Source organism: Mauremys mutica, chromosome 8 (assembly GCF_020497125.1).
Source record: "Mauremys mutica isolate MM-2020 ecotype Southern chromosome 8, ASM2049712v1, whole genome shotgun sequence".
In the NCBI taxonomy this organism is placed as follows: domain Eukaryota; kingdom Metazoa; phylum Chordata; order Testudines; family Geoemydidae; genus Mauremys; species Mauremys mutica.
Genome location: NC_059079.1, coordinates 45,860,831 through 45,882,831, shown reverse-complemented (window position 1 = coordinate 45,882,831; position 22,001 = coordinate 45,860,831). Strand labels below are relative to the sequence as shown.

General features: G+C 39.6%; 1 protein-coding gene across 1 annotated transcript in view; it reads right to left on the bottom strand.

Annotated features, from left to right (window-relative positions):
* The window catches only part of LOC123375826 (coagulation factor XIII B chain-like), an 83,735-nt gene that overhangs the window by 49,970 nt on the left and 11,764 nt on the right, over positions 1–22,001 (bottom strand). Inside the window, exons 5-14 of the mRNA XM_045027132.1 lie at positions 20,428–20,583; positions 17,670–17,846; positions 15,327–15,503; positions 13,815–13,988; positions 11,870–12,052; positions 9,689–9,871; positions 5,893–6,075; positions 3,964–4,143; positions 2,959–3,168; positions 202–378 (exon numbers count right to left, since the gene is read on the bottom strand). Coding sequence (XP_044883067.1) covers positions 202–378; positions 2,959–3,168; positions 3,964–4,143; positions 5,893–6,075; positions 9,689–9,871; positions 11,870–12,052; positions 13,815–13,988; positions 15,327–15,503; positions 17,670–17,846; positions 20,428–20,583 — 1,800 coding nt within the window. The remainder of the gene's footprint in view (positions 1–201; positions 379–2,958; positions 3,169–3,963; positions 4,144–5,892; positions 6,076–9,688; positions 9,872–11,869; positions 12,053–13,814; positions 13,989–15,326; positions 15,504–17,669; positions 17,847–20,427; positions 20,584–22,001) is intronic.

Below are 22,001 nucleotides of genomic sequence, written 5' to 3'. Positions count from 1 at the left end.
TACTTAGATTGTAAGCACATTGATAGAGGGACTGCTTTTTGTTCTGTGTTTGTACAGCATCTAACACATTGGGCCCCTGGTCCATGACTAAGGATCCTAAGAACTATACTAATTCAAATAAATAGTAATCATCATCCCCGGGTATCTGAGTGCCTATATTATAATAGATTCCTGACAATTAGATCAAACCACACACTGTACCTTGGCATTCCGGTAGCTGGGTCCACTGCCCTCTTTTACATGTTACCTCCTGTGGTCCAACAGCAATAAAACCTGGGTGGCACTGATAACGCACTGTTTCACCAGGTTCATAATTAGTCTTTATGCTACCTTCAGCATGAGCATGGGGGACATCAGGTACCTCTCTGCATGGCATTTCTGAAAAAATAGTCACACAAATTGAAAGTGAGTGAAACCCTCTCACAAATTACCTTCATTCAATAAAGCCTGTTTAACAATGTGCTCAGATACAAAGAGAGAGAAACTTTAAATAAAGACTTCAAGCAGCACTCAGAAATATGCACTGAGACATGGATGGGTATGAAACTTATACAATGTGCATTGTTAAATAAAATTGCTCAATACTTGGTTAATTAAATAAACAAATGCTAAATAGATTAGAATTGAGTTTTTGTGGATGTTTAGTTTCTGTCTCAGTCTAATATTAGCATTTCTGGTTGCTTCTTGTCTCCTGGATTTCTCATGCAATGGCTTGTCCTGTGCTAGGCCCTGTCAACACACAGAAGTCATGTCATCGTAACTTCAATTGTTTTTTAAACTGAGTTACTTTAACCCTGTGAAAACTCCTCTGTAGAGACTTATTTTGGTTAAAATATCTCACTTCAGTTTCACTTAAACCTGTTGTGACTAAACTGAATCTGGTTTAAACTGAAAAACTTTTTTAGGCACCATCACCGTAGTATCTGAGTGACTGACAATGTTTAATGTATTTACTCTCCTGACACACCTGTGAGGTATCTAAGTGCTATTATCCACACTTTACAGGTGAGAATTTGAGGCCCAGAGAGGAAAAAAGTGATGTGCCCAAAGTCACAGAGGAAGTCTGTGGTGGAGCAAGGAACTGAACATGGGACATAAGCGAGTCCACAGACTGATACACCAGTTTAACTAAATTTGTATAAAATCACAATTCAAGATCAACTTGGGCAACTGCTGCATGTACATAAGCCCTGATTAATGCTATAGAGATGAAAAGATAGAACCCATCATAATAGCATCAGACCATCTCACAAGCTTTAATTAATTTATCTCCACAGTGTCCCCTGAGGTAAATAAGTATTATCCCTTTGCAGAAGGTAAACTGAGGCCCTGGAGGATTAAGTGATTTGCCCAAGATCACAAGGAAATTTGTTTTAGAGTGAGGAACGGATGCCAGATATCTGAAGTCTCAGTCAAGTGCCTTAGCCACAGGACTAGACAGCCCAGTGATATTCCTAGGACTGTGTGATTATTATAGATCATGACTGTGGGTTGGGCAGCTATTGTGGGAATTTGCACTCACTATTATGTGGACTGGCTTAATATATTTTTTTGTAAAGCCCTGGTTGTAACACCTGTAAAAGTTGCATTGCATAGAGGGAAATTTTACTTCTACACTGGTATTCCTCATCAGCATGCGGCTATGTTTTTGAAAATTAAGTATCACTGGAAATTGTCTATTTATTACATATAGGGAAATCCTGGAATCTGTTGTCAGCTTATGCCAGGACTGGTTAGAATGTGATCCTTATCCTGACTTATTTGTCACATGCAAGTTATGAGTGCTATAAGTACAAAATGATAGGTTCTTTTCCCCCTGTGAATAAAGAGAAGGCTCCTTATTGTTCTGTATTGACAAGATATCAATGCACGTGCCTTTTCCAGCTGGAAGTGCTAGTTTTTGTGCTATATTGCATCTCACAAAACACCACACATTTTCTGAAAGTGTAAAGAAGCACCTTTCCTTGCTCAAATGCAAGCCTTATTCATGAGCCATCTTAGTTCAAGGCATCTCTGTTTTTGCTGCTAAGATGCAGTACAGATACAGCACTTTCTGCTTTGGGAAGTAATTGGGATGCTGCAGTAACGCTGGATGTACTAAACTTTTGTGAGCACTTTAGGAATGTACATCGGACAATGACTGATGGAAATGACCCTACTAATTATCAGAAAGTTAGAAAAATCTGTTTTCTATTGTAGAATCATAGCAATGAAAGATGGAAAACACCCATCAGGTAACATATTCTCTTTCTCTCCACTAAAACAAGATTATTCAAATATATACATTCTATTTTCTGTGTCATTATAAAAACGTGTCATAAAAGCTATAAAAGATTTTTTTTGATGGATTGGTTGCATCAAATTACAAGTCTTCAGTCATTGTTTAGTATATTGTTAAGCAAAATAAAATTTACAGTTTTTTAGTTATTTTGACTCTGTGAACAGGCGAATTCCCAGATGATTGCTACCACCTGAACACTGGCTGATGTCTGTTGTTTTCTATGGGCATAGCAGGATACTAGGTGTAGAGAAGAACTGACAGTGGAAGAAGCTGGCACCAGTGACTGTTTGGAAGCTGTCAAGAAACATCAGCCTGCTGAGACAGATGTTTCTATGGTCTTCATGGGCCCTGCAGGGCAGAGAGCTGGAAGAGGTCTCCTTTTCTCAGAGAAGTAAAAAAGAGGGAGCAATAACTGGGACAGAAGATAAGTTCCACAAGGCAGTTTTTAAAAACCAAATAATTTTTTTAAAATAAATCCTTCAATCAGAAGTTTTTTTCACAGCAATCTAAACAAATGTAAGAGTTCCTGTTCACCATCATTTAGCCTCCACTTAAAACTCACTGGGCCAAATTCTTTGCTGAACCCATTGGAATTACACTGGCATAGAATTTAGCTCTTTGATTGCTCTACTGAAAAATTATTAATGGAAACGCAAAACAGCAGACAGTATAATTACCAATACAGGCAGGCAGTGAGGTCCATTTTTCCATATTACAAGTTATCTCTGATGCGCCTCTTAACATGAAGCCCGCATTACAGCTGTACTTTAATGTCGCACCATTTGGATAAGTCACTGGTCCCGGTTTCTCCATTCTTAAGCTTCGATTTTCTAGACTTAAAATCTCACCATTTTCTATGGGATATGGTTGCAAACATGATTTTTCTTCTGTTAGGAAGAGAAAATTAACAATAAAATTTACATGTCAAATACACATGTAATCTAAAACTGAAAGAAAAAAAGGTAAAGCTGAGTGAGTGTAAGTTCTAGTCATTGTTCTTAATGAAGGACTCCTTGTATGGGCTCAAATTAAGAAATGCTACAAACCCACCCTCTGGCCAGCCCCATAATAAACATTTGAAGCTGTTACAGTGTAGGTTAAGTACAGTACAGTCAAATGGAAACACAAGGATTGTCATGCTGAACAAGACCAATGGTCCATCTGGTGCAGTATCTTCTCTCTGACTTTGGCCAGAACTAGATAATTCTGAAGAAGCCATAAAACTGCCATGAAGGAAAATTATACAATAATATGCCCACTGAAAATTTTCCTTTTAACCCCAAGTTAATGAGGATAACAGTGATGAAGTGACTGAATTCCTGCTTCTCTGTATGCTCAAAAGAATTTCCATATACCAAAGCTGGGTAGTGCTGAAGAGTTTCATTAAAATGAGATTATTCCAGCTTGTTTCTAGCCCCAAATAAGAGATGAACATACACCCACACACTGAGAGGTGCATTAAGTCAAGGATTTTAAAGAAAGCTCAGTACTGGCTTAACTCTTCTTTCTTTGAAGTCAATGGGAATTTTACCATTAACTTCAATGGGAGCAGAGTTAGGCCCAGTGTGTATCAGCTCCAACAATATGACAGTTGTTATTACTGAATGTGCTTTTTGTCTGATTCATCCAATTTCAGGAAATCTGTATTAAAAACAAAAACATAAATAAAACATCCTACTGACCAACACAGTGTGGTGGTGACTGCCACTTTCCATCTTCACACATTATTTCTTTCACTCCATGAAGCCTGAAATTTTCCAGACACGTAAAAGCTATTTTTTCACCAGTCTCATAGCTTCTTTTCTCTGTTATCTTGGAGGCTCCTGGTAGCTGAGGGGGAGGTGGGCACTTTCTTTTATTCTCTTCAACAAAATATAGTTTCAGTCAGATCTCATGGCTCAAAATATGGTAAATGTGACAGTTCATTGCAAATCGGAACAGATGAAAAACCGCATACCACAGATATTTAGTAACCATTCTCCTCTTTTAATTGCCATCATATTCATATGGTGATGAATCACAAAGATCTGCTGGCTTATCAGCTCCCTGCCCAGAATTTTTCAAACATTCTATTTCAATTCTTCTCAAATTGTGGAAAATCTGGTATTTTGGGTTTTTTTGTTCTGACTTGGGATGATGTTTTTTTTTAAATGTGAAATTTTCCATGGAACAGAAATTCTAGTTCCCATGTAGCACTAGTGCTTGGCTTGTTTCCCTGTATTTGAGGGGTGTGTATACCCCAGAATGTGATCAAGCTAATTGCAACCATATTGTGTGCATTCCACCACCCTGAAGTCATGAAATAGAACACAACTGAGTGTGAAAACCTTGGTGGTTGAACAACATTGAATCTAGACACCTCTGATATTAAAAGGTTCTTGAAAGCTAGAAAAGTGATGATCCTGTAGAGATCATTATGACCTATGTGTTTTGTAGAAGTTAGTTATAAAACATTAGCTAATAGAGTATACTTGGGAGCAGTCCTCTGAAGCCATCTTGAAAGACTTTTTCCCTGATATTCTTTCTCCCCAATGGGTGAGCAACTGGCCACTGCGAACCTGCTGTTTGTCCAACATCAGATAAACTGGCAGCATTTCCTAGATTGTCCATTTTTCCAAATTTATGCATGGCTCAAACACAGAATCCAGACACATCTAGCCCTCACTTGGTTTTCCAGAGTTTCTAGTCTCCCCCCCCCTCCTCCTCTTATTGAGAGGTTTTTGCATTTTTTGAGGTTTCATTTGCACAGATATTTATGGCCTTAATCTCAGTCTCCATGTACCTCAAATGCGGTTCAAACCTAGTAACTTGAGGACAAAACCACTCATGAACTGAGTCCATCTTTTCTTCCACAGAGGACACAAATTTTGTAAACCATTGAGTTAAACATGTAGGGAAAAAATCTTTTCCTTTGGAGTCTCCTATCTCTTCTTCTACAGGATCAAGTTAATTAAGGAGAGAGTCACTAGCACAAGCTCAGCACACTGGTCTTACATTTTCTTTAGCAATCTCCCACTGACCCAAAAATTCTACAGTTTGTTTAAAGTTTCTTTTTGAGCACAGCACAAAAGTCAGGTCTATGTAATCTGCAGTGCTATAGGTGAATGCAGATCAAGAATACATCATCTTTATATAGAGAAAGAGACGCTCAGTGGCTTAAGCATTAGCCTGCTAAACCCAGGGTTGTGTGTTCAATCCTTGAGGGGGTCATTTAGGGAACTGGGGTAAAAAAACTCTGTCTGAGGATTAGTCCTGCTTTGAGCAGAGGGTTGGACTAGATGATCTCCTGAGGTTCCTTCCAACCCTGATATTCTATAAACTCTCATTGTAATATATACTTTATTCGGACTCTTAATTGTTCTGCAAAAGTAATCCATAATAAATTAGCTAAACATCATTTGGTTAGGATGTCAAATTATTTCTGAAATTTAAAAAGTATTTGGTCAGTGTTTTCTTTCTATTAGCATATAAACAAATTTATGGTTTAATTATTAAATCAGTCCTATTTTTCAAACTAGTGAACTTCATTTAGATTAATAGTAGCTTTAATAAAATTAGCATTCTGTAGCTGGATTACAAAGCAACAGTTTTATATAAATGCAAATACTTACCAACGCATTCTGGCTTGGGTGACCATTTCCCATATTCACAGACTGTTTGTTTAAGTTTCTTGACATCTGAATTACATCTGTATTTTACAACATCTTTGTGATAGAAACTCTTTTGAAAATGGTAAACCGATAAAAATCTGATATTCTCAAGATTCCTTGGCAGTGCACATTTCACAGATGGATCTAAATAAAACCCAACACAAAAATTAAAATATGTTAGAGATCAAAGAACCTGTCAGGTAAATATGCATTTAAAGAGATGCCATCAACTTGAAGATGTGTCCATTTGAAAATGTTATACCTACTATTGTTAAAAGTAATGTCCAAGATTATTAGCAGAAGGAAATCAAAGGAAAATCATTTTTTCTCCGGTGTTTATAGTTTGTGTGCTTTTAACAATAGCAGGCAAGATATTCAACAGAGGTGATTTTTTTAAGTTGATAGTGTCCCTTTAAATGTGTGAAAGAACAAGCAGATTATAATTTGATTTTTTCTTCTGTTATTTTTCAAACCCCACCATTGTGTAGAGAAATGTAACACCATCAGAAGATTATTTCAAACAATCAGTAACTAAGAAAGAAGTTGTGCTTAAAGTTGATGTGCTGAACCAGGCCTTGTGTCTTTAATTAGGGGTATCTGGGAGTTATAATGAAGGCTTCTCAGATAATGGTGCAACTAAGCAAACTAACCATTAAGTTGAATATGGGATACAATTTTCCAAAACTCCTTAGTGACTTACTTTCTTGGTATTGTAAATATGCAAATCTTATTTTACTGCAATTACGTGATTTTCATAGTCCATATACTATCTTATATTAGCCTGTGAAACTGAAAGAAAGAATTAGAAGAAAAGGCCACAAAAGTAGTTCCAGGATGAAAAGACCTGCTTCAGATGTACAGGAGGTCAGAGGGAGGAATCAGTCTCTCACATCCTAAGAATGTTTTTGAGGTTATTGGAAAATTTCATAAAGCAAACAAATAAACAAACTCACTTACATCCTAAAAGTCCCAGGGATGCTACAAAGTTGCCTGTTATTGGAAAGATACATTGAAACAAGGGGTCAAACTGTTTTGAAACTCCAGAACAAATTTAGACCCCACAGCTGTGAAGACTTACTTATGTGCTACATTTACACACCATGAGGACCCTTTTGAGTTCAGTAGGACTATTCATGGTGCGACAAATTAAACTAATGCCTAAGTCTTTGCAAACTAGGAGCCATTGTAGAGAAAACCCAGCATGAACCCAATACAGTAGCTATGCCAGGTGGAGAACGGTTCTCCAAATAATTAGAAATGGTGCAGGTAGTGCTGCGTAAGTTAAGGTTGTCTAACTCTTTGCACTAGAACTTTGTTAAACTTAAACTGTTCAGACTGAAATTTGTTACACCAGGTGTGATGATTCTGTACCACTTATGAATTCCAATTGATATTATGACAGTATGAAGTTATTAGTATGAAAAGTTTTAGTAAAAATGGCTCGGCCATTTCTAAAAATGAAGTCAGTGAAAAACACATTGTTTTGCCCATGTTACTGAGTTGGTTGTAAGAATATTTTTAGGAGTTTTAGCTCCTCCATACTTTGAGGCATGGATTTCAAATTTGGCAAGGGGGGACATCCTGGTGTCAGAGATGTGCCTTTTGCTGTTCCTGGGAAATACTGCCTCAATATGGCCAATGTATGAACTTTTGAATAATTTCAGCTCACACATGCTCAATAGAGGCTTGTTTCAGTCTGACAACTAAAATTTCTGAAGATTCTGTCAGCACTGAACATGCTCCATGTTCTTAGAGCTCCTATGGAGTGACCAGACTGCGCATGTGCCATCTCCACAAAGTGAGTGAACTCACTGCATTTGGTGGCTGTAGGAGCTGAGCAGGACTTTCCATACAATTACTGCTCCAGTTTGCTGTGCTGCCAGGCACCAAAACGGAGAACATAAAGATTGTCTTCTCCTGTGCTCTTAATGTTAACTTCCTGTGCTCAAGTAGTGAGGAGAATAAGGAAGCAGCCTGATTTAGTATGTAGGAGGTGAGAAATGGTGGGTTGGTGGGGTACAGGGAGAGGGGTTTGCAGAGTCAGAGTGTGAGGAAAAGCACTGTGGGGGAGACAGTGGTGGAAGGGGGAACAACAGCTGGGGGGATGGGAGTAGAAGGAGAGGAAGTGTTTGGTCAAGATATAGGAATAGATGGTGTTTGATAGAAACAGAAGGGGATGGGGCAGGAGTTGGAGGATGTAGGGGAATATAGGAGCAGAGGGAGAGAGGGCAGGAGCCAACAAAAAGGTATAGACAGAGAAGGAGGTGGAAGTATTGTGGAAGACCCCTGATGGATGGGGGTCAGGAGAACAATAGGAATAGAGGTGGGACAGTGGAAGGACTAGTCTATAATCACTAGTATACACTCCTGTCCAGAACCTGAAATTAAATCCAGCAGTCCTGAGTTTCTACATTTCTCTGCTCTCAGCAAATATCTGTGAAACTCACTGGTGCCTGATCCACATAAAAGGATGACAGCTTACTATTGCTATCAGTTACTCCTTGAACTCAGAAATCTGTGCTCTGGAGCCAAAGAGCCAAACCTTGCTGATGATACAAATTGGAGGTCAGAATGGTTCCACATAATGGAATTTCTGTTTTTACAGTTTTGGTGTTCTTTAATTTGGAAATGGCATCCAAAACCCCTTTTGTTAGAATGTGCCAGAATGAAGGTTACCTGTGCAATCTTAATTTGGCTCCCTTGTGATTATGCATTAAATTACAGTCCTTGATTACATGATCACATATTTTTTTCACCCCACTTCAGTCCAAAGTATGGTCCTGCTCTGAGGATGAATTAGGGTTGTGTAGTGAAGGAGGCTGTAGTCTTAGGAACCCTGTTTCAGAAGCTGGAAGGCTGGTAAAGAATGAGGTAGGAAATTGCCTGAAGAGGAAGGATTGTCTCATTGTTCAAGAAGTTCAATGCTGCTTGAGAGAATTGGATTGTAACCCTGACTCTGCAAAAGAATTATATGGCACTAGCCAAGTCACTTAATGTTCACAGTTGACCACAAATTGTGTTTTCTTCATTTTCTGAAAGCCTTATGTAAGCTATCTGGGGCCAGATTTGTAGAACTGCTGAGCACTCGTGACTGCAACTGAAGTCAATGGGAGCTATGTTTTCAACATATGATGTGCTATAAAACTGCTACAAGTACTGTGGAAAATTAGGGCCTAGGACCTGGTATTAGAGGACATTTTTGACAATTTTATCCCTAATGTCTGTATTTCAGTTTCTTATCTGTGAAATGGAAATTCCCCATTGTCTCACAGCATTGTTGTGAGAACACATTTATTAATGTTTGTGAAGCACTTAAATATTATGGTGAGAAACAAAAACATCAAGGAGGAAATCAGTAGTTTTCTATTCAGTGCAGGGTTTGAATGGTGTGCAGTAAATAAGGCCCAGGCCACATAATGAATGTAGAGGATAAAAAGGAATATTGAGTAACTTCCCATTCACGGAATGAGGCTGGGGTTTTGTGGAAAATATGGTATATTGTTCATCTAATTAAAGACTGTAATGTAACACATATCCAGGAGGGCAGAATTAAAGATGCATGGGCAACCTTCAGATGTGTATTTCCTAACTTTTGAGTGCTTAACTTTGCAACCTTGATATTCTTTTAATGTAACTGGTTTTGGATACAATTAATGTGGATATTGTATTTCCATGAATATAGATGAATAAACTCTATAAATCTTTAAATAAAATTAAGTTACATTGATGTTTAAAGTGTTATCCAAGTACAGTTTACCAGCACATGAAGGTAAAGATGTCCATTCTCCACTAAGACATTTTATGATATTTGTCCCAACAATTTCAAGGTTTCCTTCACAGCCATACTCCACAGAATCACCATGAAAATATCGGTTCTGGTTTACACTGAAGACACTCCCTCTGACAATATTGGGGGGTGGTAAACAAGTTTTTTCCTCTTCTGTAGGGTAAAGAACATAAATGATACATATTGTAGTTTTGTCACATTTACAGATACATCATAAAAGAAATTTAATGCAAATATTAAAACCACTATTTTAGGACCTGATCTTGTTCCCATTAAAGTTAGTGGGAAAAACTTCCACTGACTTAAATAAATGTAGGAGAGATACTAAGTCTGTAGCAATACTGTTCCCTCTAAAACCTCTCTATCTTCTCCCTCTTATCTCCCAGGTTTTTATTAGGCTTCTCTTTCCTTGAATTAGGCTCTCTAAACATTTTCACTTATTCCTGTAAAATATCTCTAGTCTCACACATTAAAAAATCATTAAATTAAAGTTAAGGTTGCTCAAAGGTATTTTCTCACAATAATACAGACACTGCAAAGCACACAAATCATAAGCAAAGAGAACCATCTCTACACATCAGCTCATTACTCTCATGATACTCAGTCACATCAATACAACGATGCACTGACTCACTCACGTTCTTTTTAAAAACACTGTCACTCTTAGTGCACACATCCAGGAAATTAAATTGCACTGCAATACACCACCTTGATATCTGCAACCCCTTATTCCCCAGCTTCCCTCAAGCTCAGCTTCCCACCTTTCAATCTGCAGCAAAACCAGGGCTAAGATAATTTCCCTCCCTTCCTGCTGTGACCACATCACTGCTCTTTGGAGTCTTTCCTTTGCTTGCTCTCTTTGTCTGAAAAACATTCAGGTTCCTTATGCTCACTTCCAAGGCTTAGCACAATCTCAATCCTATCTGGTTTTTTGCCCCCGATTGCCTAGCCCCCCTTCCTACATTCATCACAAAACCTCCTTGCTAGCTGCTTTTTTCCCTCCTTTTCTCCTTTCACTTTTAGTTTGTGCTTAATTTCATGCCCACCCCTACACCTAGGATTCCTTACCACTTATTATGCACTATCCAACCTCCCCTCCCTCTGTTAAAATGTTCCTTACAACACAATTCCCTAGGAAGTGTTCCTTTACAGATCTGCACAAATGTCCTTTTCCACATCCCTTTGCCTTTCAACTGTTTTTTACATGCACCTAAGATTCTCTATAAATAATAGGCAACATTCATAGTATCTCTTTATTTTATGAAAACATCTGTAATTATTTCCTGGAGCTGCAGGTCTTTGCTGCTGCTGAATCTAAACAAAATACTCTATTTGATTTCCAAATAAACTGCAAGAGCAAGCAGATACTATAGCTTTGTGCATTTATTTTGATTCTTAAAATTATATGAGTTACTATGCATACTGAATGCCTCCCTCAGGGTCCTGGTGGTAAATTAGCCAATTGGCACTCATAAATAATATTATTGTAGCATCAAGGAGCCCCAGTTATGGACCAGGACCTCATTTTGCTAGGCATGGTACAAACACAGAACCAAGGAGTTTTTAACTTTCTTAATGTTCCATTCAAGATCCTGCAAATTACAGTTGGTCCCTGGGTTGCATATTAGGTGTCAAGGCAATAAACACACTTTGTCAGAGGGCATCCCTTCACTTACTGTGTGAATACTGTTACCTAGCTACAAACACACAGCCTGTTTCTCTTTCACCACATGTGCTTTTAGTTTCAAAGCATAACAGATGGAACCTCAGGTATACAACAGGAAAAGTCTTCCACACGGCTTTCTCTCCTCCCTTCACTTCCTAGTTCCTCCGAAATATATCTTCCCAATTACTGAGTCAATTGCCTCATTAGCCCAACAACTGACACCCAAGTAATCGCTAAGAGAAATTGCTTCATTTACTTTAATTAAGGCTGGAGTCTTCCCAGTGCTGCGTCACTAAAGAATGCACCTGTCACATACTTGCACTGGTCTGATTCCATCCCACAGTGGGCTATGGTATGGAAATTATGCACACCAGCCAGCATGTTACACCTCATTGTGTATAGTTTGGATTTTAAAAGTCCCTGAAAGCATAAACAAACAAGAAAAATTTATTCTACACTAATCTTAAAAGTGAAAAATCTTTTACCAATGCAAAAGGGTGAAGATGACCATTCTCCATCAACACATTCTATACTCTTTGATCCGATCATTTTAAATCTGAGGTTGCAGTCATATTCCACTGAGTCACCATGCTGATATTTCTCGTGAAGGTCACTGATAATATTCCCATTCGTAATGCTGGGTGGTGGCCCACAAGCTTTGATTTCCACTAGAACAAAAAGACTATCTGAATATTTTGTATAATATTAGCCACAGCTATAATCAACAAGGATGAAAACAAATTCACTCCTGCAAATGGGGAAATGTGACACAAATATCTTAGTGAGTGACTTCACACCTCTGGAGTTTGGATTCAAATGCTCATTTAGGTCACAAGTGGAAATGATTTTGCAGGGCTCATCCTAGACTCACGCCACACAATTGGAAGGTTCTACTTAAGGATGGAACAGCAAGGAGTGAGATGGTTTTTGGACTGGGTAGAAGAACATTAGTATAGATGCGTGATAGAACTTTATATAACACTTCCCTGTATTATGAATAATTAGCTTGCATTGTTAGTACCTGTGATAAATGAGGGGGGACAGTTCCCTTTTATGGACACCCAGCCAGTCAGTAGCTAGAAAATCCTTCTTAGCAGCTGTATCCTAATTGCCTTAACTGTAAAGGGTTAAGAGAAGCTTAACATGAGTTGGCATCTGACCAGGGGAAGCAATAAGGGGGCTGTACCCTTTTAAATTGGAAAAACTGCTCTGTGTGTGGGGGGGGGGTTTGTTTGTTTTTTTTAAATTATCTCTCAGGCTGGAGAGAGGGGAAGGCAGAAACAAGCTGTAAGCTTTAAGTCAGGTATGGGAAATCATCAGCATCATACTTAGAAACTTCTCATTTGGAATCCCAGATATGTGAATAGCACAGGAAAAGTTAAGACAGATGCAATTAGGAACCTTTGTGGTTGTTTTGGTTTGTGGGTTCCTCTGTGCTAACCCCAGATGCTTTTGTTTTGCTTGTAACCTTTAAGCTGAACCCCAAGAAAGTTATTTTTGGTGTTGAATCCCTAAAGCCTGAGTTTTCAGATTTTTTTTTAAATAAAATTTACCTTTTTTAAAGAATCCTTTGATTACAAAGTCCTTAGACAAGGGGTTGGTCTGTGCTCACATTGCTAAGGCAACTGGTTGGTATTTTATTCTCAAGCCTCCCCTGGAAAGGGGGTGAAGAGGCTTGGGGGATATTTTGGGTGGATAGGGATTCCAAGTGACTCTTCCCTGAATATTTGTGAAAATCACTTGGTGGTGGCAACAATATCTGTCCAAGGCAGAAGACTGTGCTTTGGAAGAGTTTTAACCTAAGCTGGTAGAAGATAAGCTTAAGGGGTCTTTCCTGCAGGTCCCCACATCTGTACCCTAGAGTTCAGATTTGGGAGGGGGGTTATACCCCGACAGTACCCTACTTTAAAGAATGAGGCATTATCTGGATAATTTAGAAAGGAAATAGTGGTATTTAATTAAGGTTATCTTATGCCCCTCACCTACAGCACAGAGGGACTAGGTAGGCATGGCCTATCCTTTTCTGGATCAGATATATTGTAATTTTTACCCATTGCTGTGAAAAGTCTTAGTGGACTTTTATATGTGTAAATTTTACCTGTCTGTTTTCAGGCAACAGCCCTCTCCACTATGCATAGCTAAGAATAATAGGATACAATTAAGAAAGGGAAGAAACATCCTAATTGAGATATGAGGTTCAGGAATAGCTTCCCCACTGTAAAAGTTAAAAACTCAGTTAGTCATGGCCTTTAGATCTAGACAATGAAAATGTGCTGAAGGCAACAGTCCCTGCATTGGCAGGGGGACAAACGAATGATTTGATTTGGGGAAGAGGTTACAATCCAGAAGAAGCTCAACACAAGATTGAGTATTCAAGAGTCAGATGAATTACTATTCTTCCTTTTCAATAATCCTAGAGTAAACATTTACCTTTACATGTCGGAGGTTCTGGGGACCATCCAAAGTAATAGCACTGAGCAGAGTCAGGTCCTACTCTGGTGTAACGTTTTGCACAGGAAAATGTCACAACATCTCCGTTAAGATATTTGTCCTTCTTGGGGAAAACCTCTCCATGGGGCAGCATCAGCATCTCACATTCTATTGCTAAAGATGGCAGTGAGGGAAGGAAAGAAAATACTACATTGTAACAACTACACCTATGAAAAAGGATTCAATAATTTTGCTAATATGAACAAAATAATTTAGGGTCTGATTAAATCTGTTGAAATCAATGGAAAGGCTCCCATTGTGTGGATCAGGGCTTTGATTATCAGCAAGAAGAAAAGTCCTGATTGAGGATAGACTGGGAATCTCTAGAACTGTAAGATTCCCATCATAGGTGGGGAAGAAAAGAAGACGAGGAGGCAAAACAAAGTGAATAAAAACAAGCTGCAGAGTATAATATATTTGCTGGAAGGCAAATGATGAACCTCAAATGAGGGTTTGAATTTTCATCATCTTTCCCCCACATTCTATCTTCTAATTATAAATAATTTTGCAAGTAACTTTAAAAAACAGGCCATCTTCACTGACCTGTGGTTCACTCAGCAAAATTACATTTTGTGAACTGTAAATAATGAGTTGGTGAAGCTGACCTTTCAATCCGCACTATTTTCCTTCAGGCCTTTAGATATCCCTGTTACTTATTTTAATATCTGTATTAAGATTTTATTGTATTTCTTATTTTAGTAAAAATTCTGTTTGCATGAGTTGATTCAAGCACTCTAACTACCTAACATACAAGTTACTAATTCTCTAAAAATCCACTGACTATGGTAAGTAAAACCATGACACATCCCCCAGTCTAAGTCAGCCGTACACCCTCAGCCCCCACTCCAGGCCATGGTGTCTCTGTACAGACACTTCAGCTCCGTAGAAACGAATGGGCTTCCTGCAGCCTGCTCAGATGATTCCAGGTGGGGATTGACCACAACTACACCTATGAAATTGACCACAACCATTGGAGTTCAAGAGACACAATACTTAATGCTTCCAGTAGCCCAATAAGAATTTTCTCTTGCTATGGTCTTAGTACATCTCTATCACCACTTCCCACACTGGCTATATAATCTGTATAAACAGTATATGAAATGAAGTTGGAGGGATACAACAAACAGATGTCACACTGTGCCCCATCAATGATGTCACCCACATAGTTTATTCTAAATTTTCAAAGCAAACCAGGAAATGGGAAATTAGGTTGATATTTTAACCTTAGTCTATGAAGAACACTGTTTCCTTGGGATTGCTGACTAAATGTGATTAATGATTCTTGACTACCCCGGGATCCATCAATTTTTCCCACCCAATCATTATCCACAATGTAACCTGCACCTAAATCATATTTATTTAAATTATTAAATGAAACAACTACAAACCCTTTTCAGAGAAATGCATTCTGCAGTGTAGAAGTTTCATTAGTACAAAAAAAAAAAAGCTTACCAAAACATTGGGGCTCTGGAGTCCATCCATTTATGCTACATATTGTGTGCCCCCTTGACATTTTATTTACAGTTTTGTATCCATCTGCACATTCATATTCCAGTATGTCTTCAGGCAAAAACACCATTTTACTGGTGTAGAAATGAATATACTGAAAAGCAGGCATCCTACATGTCTCTACAGAATTAGAGAAAGATTAGTTATTTTTATTAACTAAATACTCTGACAGCCTAAAGTATCCTCCTTATATGTACTTTGTGCATGTCAACCTTATTAACTGCATATTTAAAAAAAATTAAAAATGTAAAACTCTTCAATGTCACACCAAAACAGAGTATTCTACAAAAGTGTCGCACATTACATCTATTGCATTTGTCTTTAGAAATATGTGGAGGTAAAAGAAGAGGATTCTTAGACTCAAATGACAGGTACAGAAGAGATCATTTTGAGCATTTAATTTGAGTCCTGATTTTGTAGGCTTCCCTCCATGCTAGTCCCACAAATGTCTTCTCAGACCTGTTTGTTCTTGACAATCTACTGTGATAGTGACTCAGGTGTTCCCCTCGAGAGTCAACACTAATGCTCTTACAATCAAGAATATCTCCCTAACATCTAGCCTAACTTTTCCTTACTTAGATTCAAGCCACTGCTTTTTTTCTTACCCTCTGGCACTGTGAATAATTCCCTTTCTTCAGGCACTGTACTGGATGTTGTTACTGTGGCTGTTCCAGTTGTAGTCATGCTTCCCTCAGCCATCTATGGGGATATCTTCATTGCATCTCAGAGTGAGCCTCCCAGCCCAGGTAGATAGACTCTCACTAGCAGGGCTTGAGCTAGAGTGCTAAAAATACGAGTGTGGACGATGGGGCTTGGGCTGGAGCTCAGGCTCTCAAGCCTACCCACCCCCTAGGCTTCAGGCTGCAAGAGTTACACTAAGAGCTAAACTCTCCAGGGTGGGGAAGCCAGGGCACAGATTTTCTGATCTTACCAGCTAGGCACAACATGGAACCAGAATAGGGGATGGAGCAAAGGTGATTTTAAGCCAATCTTTTGCCTTCCAGATCCTCAGACTGATCCACCCTCTTCAAGCTACCTTGTGCTGGCTACCTATGGCCCCAAGGGCTCACTCCAGCAGCCAGGGATCCCTGCAGTGCAAGGACACCCCAGTAATGTCCCTTTTCCCTAGCCAACTCCTCCATGCCTGGGGGGAACTCACACTAGCTAAACAAATCGATTTTGGCTGTTTTGTGCAGTCAGAGCAATGCCAAGTGGAATGGATGGAGCAAGAGGCAAATTTGGCTTTGTATGTATAAAAGGGTTAGGGATGGAACACCATGTACAGCCATATATATAATGTTTTAACTGCATTTAACAATATTGGACCTTATATTGACCCATTTTATCCCATTTGAAGGTCTAGTCCTTGTTTACTAACCAAATTAATCCATGCTGTGGCACTGTCATGCTCACTGTCTGTATTTCCATCATCATGACATGCATGAACACTACAAAAGCCAGAAACATTTCCCCACTGAATTCCATACAAGTCATAAGGTGCAGAAAGCTCCTATAGAAATGGGGAGATTATTCTTGACTGGAAATATGGGAAAATGCTTGAAAAGAGGCACTCATCCAAAAAACGGTCTATTTCTTCATTGTACAAATTTTGTATCCTGTTTTGTTTTGAAGCTTCCCAGTTTGACACAGCTCTGGTAGGTGCTATCACAAGGGACACCACTTTGTAGAGCCAGGACTGTCAGCAGCTTCAAGTTCATGTATTTCCAGAGGCAGCCAACATAGAGGGGATTCTCATAGTCACGGCAGCTATGCTGATTATGATATAATTGTACCCTTGCTCTGTGAAACAGAATGGACCTCATCTTGAAAACTAATTATAAGTGAGTTCTTTCAGTCACAAAGGTGATACTAATAGATGGAATAACCAGGAGATAATGTATCCTGGAATCAAAGGAATGCCCTAAACCTCATTTGGGCTGGGCTAATACTGTAAGTCATTATTTCATGAAAGTGGGAGATTTAGATCTCCACCATTAAAACCATACTTCCCCTGGTCTGGAAAAATGGGACGTTTTAAGATACCTAAGATGATAACAATAAGAACAAAGTTTTGAAACCTTTGTACTCTGGTGTTTTACATAAAATACATCTCCTTATGATTTAAATACAGATCAGACAATGGCAGTAAGTTCTTTTGTTTATGATGGCAACACCTTCCCAAATAATAGATTAGTTAAAATAAGAAAAAAAGAGTTACAATTAAGGGAAAATCCAGTAAGGAGCCATGTGACAAAAACAGAGATATTCAGTCATTAAACTACTCACTGATGCATTCTGGAAAAGGACTCCATCCTTCTTCAAGACATTGTATCTCCCCTGTCTCATTTCCTTCTGGAGTCATGTAACCAATCTGACACCTATATGTTGCTTTTTCATTTAAACCAAACCTGTTCTTTGTTTCATAGAAATAACCATGAGGTACCTCTGTCCTTCCACATATTTCTAAAGCAGGGAGAAAATGACATTACTTCAAGAAAAAATACTGTTAATTAACGTGTTCTATAAATATAAGGTGACCATGAGGAGAGATGAACATGAAATTAAATGGAATAATGCCATTTAAAAACTCCTTGAACAATTCACTTCATTCCTTCATATTGTTCTGACTTTATGGAGAGCAGGTGGGATGTCAGTAAGGAAGGATAAAGGTCATCACACCATATTGCTACCCAGCTCTCATCATTTCTGATAGTGTCTCACCAAAGTCAAACTAAAAGTTGGATGGAAGGAAATGATCATTTTGGTTTTGATACTAATGGTTCTTATTTTATGGCAATTCTTTGATTTGTTTGTGGACAAGTAATTCTGTGAAGAAACTTCATATTGTTAAGGTACTTGACAAATCAGAAGGGTCTTGTACATTTAATTCAATTCAGTTCAAAGGAACAGTGCTGCTAGCAGGGTTTTACCCTTTAAGGGCACTCACTCAGCTTTAGAATTAACTCTCTGCCTGAATTTTCTGACCTTCAGGATAAACTGCACAGCTCATCTGTTTTCCCAGGCAATAGGAATGGACAATGAGTTTGTATGGCTACATTTTCTTATGGTATTGCTGACTAGAATTACAACCTGTATTTTAAATTGTATATGTGATATCTTAATTGATTTCCAGGCCCCAGTGGTACTGGACAAATTGTGCAAATTGCCCCACAGAAAAAGGGGAGGCAGAAAGAGAAGGTAGGGCCATGGCTTTAACTCACTTTAAAACACCCAGAAGTGTTAGTTAGGCATAGTCAGAGGAACATGCTGCACCATCCTAACATGGTATACTACACTGTGGCAGGACATCTGGGGGACAGTCTGGAGCTTACAGCCAAGATAGCCTGTGTTCAATCAAGAAGCACCTTGCTCTGCCCCTGGAGCTGGGCTATATAATCAGGGAAAGGAAGCTAAACAATGGAGAGGGGACCAGAAACTACGCTGGCTACTATAGGTGGCAGGTCACTATCCTGACCAGAGCCCTGGAGACTCTGTTTATCGTACTATACATTTGGTTGCTGATTCAAGGCTCTGAAGTCTCAAGGGCCTTATGAACTGGATGAAGTGGTTCCTCCCCTGACATGACACCTAAGGAATAGGAAAAAGCCTGCCTGCCTCCTAGAACACCAAGAAGCAGTAGGAAGTCTGATAGCAAGGGTCAGTTTGGAGGGCCTTCTTAAAGAGGACACTTTTTTTTGTTAGTTTGGTTTTGTCTCCTGGTTCTTGGCTCCTGTACAGGTGGTGTATTCAACAGGATTCCATTTGAGCCCCCGCTGCCCCCAAGAAGGGTCAGGATGAAATACTCTGATTATTCCTTCAACATAACAGACAGTGGGAGACTGGAACTGGTGGTTTCTGGAGGCACAGCATGCAGCTCAGCCATACCTACAGGACACACAGCTGGTAGAGCATGAGAGGAATTGCCCATAACAAAAAGCACAGCTGGTGTCCCAACAGCCTCAAGAAGAGATCCAAATAGTCACACCCCACAACAGGAGGTACTATGTGCAGAGCAGGAGCAGAACCACCAGCTTCAGACAGACATGCTCATCCAGCAAACTGCAGGGGAAGATACCAGCCTAGTAAATCTCCTGAGCCTCACCCTGACCAAGCTGAATGGGGATGATGACCCAGAGGCCTATTTGATCACTTTGGACCAGGCCTGGGAAAGGAGTACTGAACTGTGTGACTTGCTCCTACCTCACCAGCAAAACATAAGTGGCCTACCATATGCTGAGTGAGGCTACAGCATACTCATATACCACACAAAAGATGAGGATAATGGACTGACTTGGCATCTACTTGGAAATATATCAGAGTTTTGGGGCTGAACCATTTTCTGCCAGAGTGCACCCATGTAGTGTGGCCCAATGACTCCAGGATATGGTTGCCTAGTGGCTCATTTCAGAGACTGAGACTATGGGGGAACTAATGGACAGTATTGTTCTGGAAGATGATCCAGCTGTGGTACAAGCCTGGATCCAGCATTTCTGTCTGACATGTTTAGCAGTGGCCATGGAAATGACTGAGAGGTTCCAGAAGGTCAAAACACCCACAATGGGCAGGTGTGGTCAGGAACAGCAGCAGGAAATCGCATAGAAATGCCCACACAGAGGATTGGCTCAGAGCCACTGAAATTCTGGACTGAGGCCCACCCACAACAATAGCACAGACAGAAAGGACCAACCCTCTGCCCTTCCCCCCCCCAAACCCAAATTGTCTGGAGCATACCACTTCTTGTCTAGGGAGGATGGGTGGTTTGTTATCACTCTGTGGACCTGGGATACATTTGGCATGAATGCTCCCTTATGAACTGTGACTATCTGGGATGCTACTTTGATTAGTCTAGGGAAGTGAACAACCAATCCATAGGCCATCCTAGTACCTTACGTAACACAAACAAAAATAGGGCCAAACACCATGGAGAATTTGGTAGATTCAGACAGTGGGCAGACCAGTTCCAACACTACTAGTTTCATTCTAGGCCTTAAATCAGGGACATCCCATCTAGGTATCATGTAGTCATGATGAAGTGTGAACATACCTGACAGACTTAATGATCCTGTGTGTGGTGAACCAGATGGACCAGCTCCAGGTAGAAGTGATGGATCATCTATCCTGGTCAGTGATCCTGGGAAGGGACTGAAAACATCTTCTGGCTCTCTTGGGAGAAGAGTCTGTCCCATCTTTCCCTGAAACCCTGAAGTGGCAAGGAGGAATACACTTAGCAGACACCTGGGATCTAGCTCTGTTGCCCAGTCAGACCTTTGTGAAATTCCTCAGAAGACCTGAAAGCCACAGAACCACCAGTGGAGGGCTGGGAAGGTTAGGCAAGTCTGGGTCTGTCAAAGGTGACTCCACAGAGCCTGAAGGTGACCATGGGAGCAGACCTTAGAGACTGGACCTCCTACCAACATAAACCCCTTTATGACCAGGAGAGGGGCCCAGCAGAACAATCTTCCACTCTAGATTACAGTGTACTAAGTGACATCTTTGACACTGTGGTGGCCTAACACAAAGACCAACTGTCCTGGGATGTTGGTTTGTTTCTTGGCCAGACTGTACAAACAGGTAGCGGATATCTGCCTCTTATGTTCTGACTGCCAGAGACTAGCCATTTGGTATGAACCAGGGGTTATGCCTTCACCATCACCATGTGGCACCATATTTAGACAATGTCATAATCTACAGTTAGGACTGGTCCACCCATCTCTGGGATTTGGCCATAGTCCTGCAGTCACTGTGAGATGCCAATTTGATGGTGAACCCAAGAAACTGCAAAATGGAAAGGCAAAGGACTAAATAGAACCCCTAGTCAATAAAGTGGAAGTACAAAATGGATACCATTAATGAAGGTGCCTTAGAACCCACAAGGAGAGATGCAATTCTTGGCTGAGTCCTAGGTGGGGCACAGGATCTAGTACAAGAGGTGAATTTAGCTGAAACACTCTGTAATAGTGACAATAATGTAATTAAATTTAATATTCTTGTGGAGAGGAGGGGGAATACCAAAGACACCCACCATACTAGCATTTAAATTTAAAAAGGGGAACTACAGAAAAATGAGGAAGCTAGTTAGGCAGAAATTAAAAGTAACAGTGAGAAGAGTGAAAAGCCTGCAAACTGCATGGAAACTATTTTAAAACGCCACAATAAAGGTTCATATTAAAGGTATATACCAAATTTTTAAAAAAGCAGCAACAAGATCCAAAAAAAGTGCCATCAAGGCTAAACAGAGTAAAAGAGGCAATTGGAGGCAAAAAAGAATCATACTTTAAAAACTGAACATCAAATCCTACTGAGGAAAATAGAAAGGAGCATAAATTAAGGAATATGAAATTGCAGAACTACTAACTGTGGTATGTAACCTATCACTTAAATGTGCCTCTGTGCCAGATGCTGGAAGATAGCTAATGTAACACTGATTTTTTTAAAAAGGCTCTAGAGGGAATCCTGGTAATTACAGGCTGGTAAGCCTAACTTCAGGACCAGACACATTGATTGAAACCATAGTCAAGAACTGACTTATCAGACGTATAGATGAACATATGTTGGGGAAGACTGAACACAGATTTTGTAAAGGGAAATCATGCCTTACCAATATATTAGATTTCTTTG